The sequence below is a fragment of the Lonchura striata genome, chromosome 8 (genome assembly GCF_046129695.1).
Source record: "Lonchura striata isolate bLonStr1 chromosome 8, bLonStr1.mat, whole genome shotgun sequence".
In the NCBI taxonomy this organism is placed as follows: Eukaryota; Metazoa; Chordata; class Aves; order Passeriformes; family Estrildidae; genus Lonchura; species Lonchura striata.
Window position 1 is genome coordinate 38,002,763 of NC_134610.1, and position 5,706 is coordinate 38,008,468.

Here is a 5,706-nt window from a genome sequence, read left to right on the forward strand (position 1 = left end):
TTTTGTTGTTGTTTTTTTTACCTTTCGCCCGCAAATAAGAAAGAAAACGCCAGAGGTGGCTAAAGGCGCCGCGGGTTTGGCAGGGGATGCTCCGGTGAGGGGATCCAGCGGCGGCTCCGCGCCGCAGCCCGGGGTGCCCGAAGCGGGGCAGCCTCGCAAGAAATATCTCTGTGCGCGGGGGCGGAGGTGTCTGCGTGTCTCTTCTAGCTGGGATATCCCTGCTCCGAACCCAAACTCTTTCCAAGCCTCTTCCCCTCGCGGTGAGCGGAAAGTTTCGCTCTGAAGTTCGCTCGTGCTGGGGATTTGCCATGCGCTCGCGCGGGTTTTTTATTTTTCGTGTTGTTTTAGGGTTTTTGCGGTGGGGTTTTTTGTTGCTGTTGGTGGTGGTTTTTTGTTTGGCTTTTTTGTTTTGTTTTGTTTTTGTGTTGCTTCTCTCGTTTTTGTTTTTATTCGGGTGGGTCGCCTTCAAACCCCGGGTTGGAAACTTTTCCCTTTAAAAACTTGTGGCTCTGAGCGCGGGAGGAGGGAGAGATCAGGGTCGGGCTTGCTCCAGCTGCTGATGCTGACTCCTGATCGCAAACCTGCTGACGTGCACCGGGATGGGCACCACGATCTTGGGGTTTCGGGAAGGTTCCCCTGTCTTGGAGTTGGCGTTGCCCGCCTTGACCCGTTTCCATTTCGCCCGCCTGTTCTGGAACCAGATTTTCACCTGCACCTCGCTGAGTTTGAGGGCGTGAGCGATCTGGGACCTCTCGGTCAGGGACAGGTACTTTTTGCAGTGAAATTCCTTCTCCAGCTCCAGCAGCTGCTCGCTGGTGAAGGCTGTTCGCCTCCGCCGGTTTTTGCCCGTGGACGTGGTGTTGGTGGAATTGGGGGGGTTCTGGGGGTTCTCCTCCAGCACGTTGCCAGAGTCCTCTTCCTTGTGAGCCGCCTGGCCGGGGATGTTGTCGTCCGAGCTATAATCTAGATCGCTGTCCATGGAGAAACTTTCCTCCTTGCCTTTCGCGTCCTCCTCTGCTTTGGGGTCCTCCTTGCCCTGGCCCCGGAGAGCCCCGGCTGGGAAGGAAGCAGAGGCCTCCCGTTAGCATCCCGCACCCTCCGTGCCGCGCCCCCGCGCCCTGCAGCTCCAGCACCCCAAAACTGATGCCTCGGGGATCCTTTTTTGTTTTGTTTTGTTTTCCTCCTTTTTTTTCCCCCTCTATCCGCTGGCGCATCTTTCGTTCGCTCCGATTTCGCCGATAGCTCCCCGAGCGGCGGCGGGAGCTCAGCCCTCCCTTCTCTCCCCTCTCCCCGGCCCGGCGGCGCCCCGGGCCCGGCCCCGTCTCCTCCCGGGGGTCCCCCCGCACCTCCCGACCCCCGCATCCCGGGCGGCGGCCCCCGGTCCCCCCCGGCGCTCACTCACCGAGGGAAGCCTGGACGGCGTCGGCGGCGGGGAAGGGCAGGAGGGCCCCGTCCTTGCCCAGGAAGGCTTTGCCATCGTCGCCGCCGCCGTCCGGGGGTATCCCGTCGGCTTTCTCGAAGTTCCCCGGGGGCGCGAACTTCCTGGCGGCCTCCTGGTGCTGCGGGGAGGCGGGGAAGGTGCCGGGCAGCGTGGCCATGAGCGTGGAGGTGAGCGCCATGCCCTGGGCCAGGCTGGAGCAGAAGCCGGAGGGCAGGCTGGGCAGCTGGTGGTGGTGCGGGTGCGCGGGGGGCAGCGCGGGCTGCAGCGCGCCCTGCGGCAGCGCGGGCGGCGGCGGCGGCGGCGGCAGCACCACGGGCCGGTAGGGCATGAACATGGGGTAGCCGGTGTACACGAAGTGCCCGGGGGCGGGCGGCGGGGGGCTGCCGATCAGCGAGTCGATGCTGAAGGCCGTGCTGCTTCCCAGCGGGCGCTGCATCATCATCAGCGAGGGCTGGAAAGCCGCGCTCATGCCGGAGCGGCGGCGGGAGCGGGCGGGCGGGCGAGCACCTTCCTCCTCCTCCTCCTCCTCCTCCTCCTCGTCCTCCTCGCCGTCCGGCCGCCCGGCGGCGGCGGCGGCGGCGTGCCGGCTGCGGAGAGCGCGGGCAGAGCCGGGCGGAGCGGGGCCGCGGCCCGGCAGCTGCCGCACCTCGGGGCCGCCCCGCCCGCGCTGCGCCCCCGCGGAGCCGCCGCCGCCGCTCTGCCCGCGCGCGCCGCCCGCGCCCATTCACATTTCGGCCGCCTGGGAACCCGGCCCGCCCCACGTGGCCGCCGCCGCCGCCGCCCATTGGCCGGGAGCGGCGGGGGGCGGGGCCGCGCGGGAGGCCCCGCCCCGCTGGCGGCGCCCCGGCCCACGCGTGAGCGCCGCGGGACAGCGCGGCCGCGCCGGGCGCCCCAGCAACAGCTCCGCTGCCCGCACCTTGCCTTCTCCCTTCCTTCTTTTTACTGTTTCTTTTTAATTCACGCTCACCCCTTCTTTTTTTCCCCCCTCCCTTCTTTGCCCCCCTTTCTTTTTTTTTTTTCCCCTCTCTCTCTCTCTCTCTCTCTCTCTCTCTCTCTCTCTTTTTTTTTTTTTTTTTTTGAAAAGCCCCCAAATAGGCTCCATGTGGTTCTGGGTAAAGTCAGCCCCTGGCTTGGCTTTGAAATTGCTTCTGCAATTATGTAAAAGAGCCATTCAGCAACACGGAGGAATTAAAAGCGATGGAGGGGCTGCTCCCTTTTCTCCGGCGAGCTTCTCATGTTGGCCGGCTCAAAGCCTTTTCCAACACGACGTCTTTGGCGAGGACAAAAGCTGGAACAAAAAAAAAAAAAAAGGGGGGGGGGAAAGAAAAAAAAAGCCCCCAAACTTGTAAATTGAACGTCAAGGGAACTTTACACAATTTCAAAGGCCATAAATAATGATAAAGGGACCAGGCGAAGAGGCAAACCCAGGCAATTAATGGAGGTTCCCAAGCAAAGATCAAGTGGTTTGGGAAATAAAATTAAATGCAGGAAAAAAAAAAAAAAAAGAAGAAGAAGAAAAGAAGGAGAAAGGAAAAAAAAAAAGAGAAAGGAGGGGAGTTGACTGGGGGTGGGATCCCTTCTGCCTCGGGAAGTTGAAGTCTTCCCGGGACAATGCTGCTGGCTGTGCCCCTGCGCTTGGCTTCGGGGGGGTTCTGTAGCCAAACCCCGCCTCAAAGTGGCTTTGGCCGGGGGGAGGGTCCCCCAAAACCTAAGGATCAGCAGGAGACCCCGCTCCCGCCCGGCCCGCCGGCTCGGGAATCCCTTAACGAGCCGCCGCTCCTTCCCGGCTAATTGTAATTGCTGCCCGAACTCGCCAGGGAGGGTGGCAGATGTCGCGCAGGACGCTGCCGCCCCCGTGGCATGTCGCTGCCAGCGGTGGGGACAACCACGCTCCGTCCCCCACATCCGACCCCTCTTGGCCGGGCACCCTCCGGACCCCCTAAAACTCCGAGGGGGTCTCACATCCCCCAGGACCGCCCCAAAACGAAGCCCTGTTTTGGGACTGGGGTCCCGACCTCCCGCCCGGCCCTCGGCCAGTGGCATTTTCAGCGCTCCCCAAAATTCCCTTTCCCGGCAAATTGCCGCTGCCGCATCTCGGTGTTTCCCCGAGCGGGGGCTGGGAGCTGCCCGTGCCCGGATATCTGGGTCAGTTTATCCTCAGCCACCATCTGAAAACGTTCTTTTCTCGGCAGAAACAATTAGGGGGGGGGCAGGTTGTTACTTTAGGGCCTCGGCGCAGTTTTTGCTGCATGTGGCTCCCCATCCCTGCCCGGGCGCAGCTTTTGGGGTGCCGAGCCCCTGTCGGTGAGGCAGAGCGGGGTCTGGGCGTCTCTGCGCTCCCGCTGCAGGAAGGATCGGAAGGATTTGTCCCGGAGGTGTGGCCGGTGGCACGGAGGGGGGGATGGCCACGGCAGCAGCTGCCGCTGGGGATGGGCAGGGGGGCTTGTGTGATGTGTGTGCACAAACACTTTTGGGGCCCATCTCCGACTTGAAGGGACTGGGAAAAGTTTACTTATCCAGCTCATTTCCATATGTCCTGGCTCCGTCTTGCGGAGGCCACCATATGTGCAGCAGCGCGGCGCTCGGGCTTTTCCCAGCCCCGCAGAGGGTGGGATTTTCCCCGTGGATGCTTCGTGGCCGCTCTTCCTCTCCCATATTTTTTACCTTTCCCCGTGCTCCACCCGGCCATCGCAGTCCTCTCCTGCAAAGCCAGCCAAGAGGGGCAGAAAATTCCTTTTTTTTTCCCCAGGAAAACCCCGCTGGATTGCGGGAAGGGCAGGGATAATTAGGCACAGTAATCCGGCCGGGCATGGAAATGTGTACCAACACCCAGCTCCTGCAGCTGTTTTTATTGTCAGCCCCCTTCAAAATTTGCCCACAAACAAGTGCCTTTGCAGGACGGGAGTATTATTTCGGGCAAGAATGGGCTTTTTGTTCGGCGCATAATTAGCTGATTTTTTTTTTTTCTCCCGGAGGGGAAAAAAACCACCAAAAAACCAAAACCCAAACCAACAAACCAACTCGATGCCTGATTGTGGCAGGAGCAAGCGGGGAGCGATTGTGCCTGGGAAGTGGAGCAGGAGCGAGGGGAGCCCCACGGGAGCTCCGCCAGAGCGGGGCTAAACGCAAAGATTTGGGGGAAATCAGCCTGCAGAGGGTCGGGCTGGACTAGGGGAGCACTCTGTGCCCTGGCCGGGCCGCGGAGGGGGAGCACACCCGGCCTGGGCTGGAGATGCGGCCCCAAAACGCCGCTCCGGGAATCGCTCAGGAGCGGGTGGCTTCGGGCAGCGTTTGTCCCCAAAAAACCTCGCAGCAGCGGCGCGGGGGCACCCTAGAAGGGGGCAGCTTTGGTGCCACATCTCCCGCTGCCCCAGCCCGGCCTCGGGCACCTCCCGCTGCCCCAGCCGGGCACCCCCAGCGGGCACAGCTCCGGTTCCAGCCGCTGAGAATCCGCCGCCTTTCTGCAAAGCAAACCCGCGCTTCCAGAGGCTCTCTCCAGCTAATTCTTCCATTTGCCGGGGAAATTTTAATTGCGTGGGAAACGTCACCAAAATCACCAAAATCACCTCACCCTGCAGCGCTTTTAAGTATTTTTTTTTCCCCCTTAGGAAAGGGAGGTGAGCAAGAGAAGAGAGCCCGAGCAGAAGTGCAGAAGTGCCTCCCAAAATCAGCGGCTCCCACTCCCCCGGCCGCGGGGAAAGGGAGGCAGCTCCGTGCGTGGCTCCGGCTTCGTTCCGGAATTTTGGGAGCTGCGAGCAAGGGGGTGGGAGGGCAGGATTTACCCCGGGCTGTGCACGAAGGGATTCGCCCCCCGCCCCACGCGTGGAACCCCTCCTTCCTCCCCCCCATCCCTGCACAGGGCAAAGGAAAAAAAAAAAACAAACCAGCAAAACAAACTCCAAATCAATCCCCAAATCCCTCATTCGCCACTTGATCCCATTAACTCCTCCACGTCTTCCCCTCTGAACTCCTTCCAGCCCCACCCGGGGCTTCCCCCACTTCCACTCAACGCTTCTTATTTTTTTCTGGTTGTTACATTTTTTTTCCTCGTTCCTTCCCCCTTAGTCCCCATCCCCCCCCCACCCCCACCCCCCCTGTTTCCATTTTTAACAAACTTGAAGGGATTTTCGGGATTTTCGGGTAAAGAAAAAAAAATAAAAAAAGAGGTCAAAATGGTAAAAAATAACACGGTGCAGGTAAAAAAAAAAAAAATAAAAAAAAGACATTTGACTTCCATAATCCCGGCTCTTATCCCGAAATTCGTT

The 5,706-nt window shown here is 60.6% G+C and overlaps 1 protein-coding gene across 1 annotated transcript; it reads right to left on the reverse strand.

The window, feature by feature from the left end:
• On the reverse strand, positions 1–1,910 carry GBX2 (gastrulation brain homeobox 2). The gene is made up of 2 exons (XM_021536078.3): positions 1,403–1,910; positions 1–1,056 (listed from the first exon to the last, which is right to left on the reverse strand). Exons 1-2 carry the CDS (start codon positions 1,908–1,910, stop codon positions 533–535), a joined length of 1,032 nt encoding a protein of 343 aa, XP_021391753.1. The 3' UTR covers positions 1–532.
• Between the last annotated feature and the right edge of the window lie 3,796 nt (positions 1,911–5,706).

Excerpts from the sequence above, each read along its gene's own strand:
- GBX2 (XM_021536078.3), bottom strand. The coding sequence starts at position 1,910 with ATGAGCGCGGCTTTCCAGCCCTCGCTGATGATGATGCAGCGCCCGCTG. Across the intron at positions 1,057-1,402 it reads CGCCGTCCAGGCTTCCCTCG|CCGGGGCTCTCCGGGGCCAG; the intron begins GTGAGTGAGCGC and ends CTTCCTTCCCAG.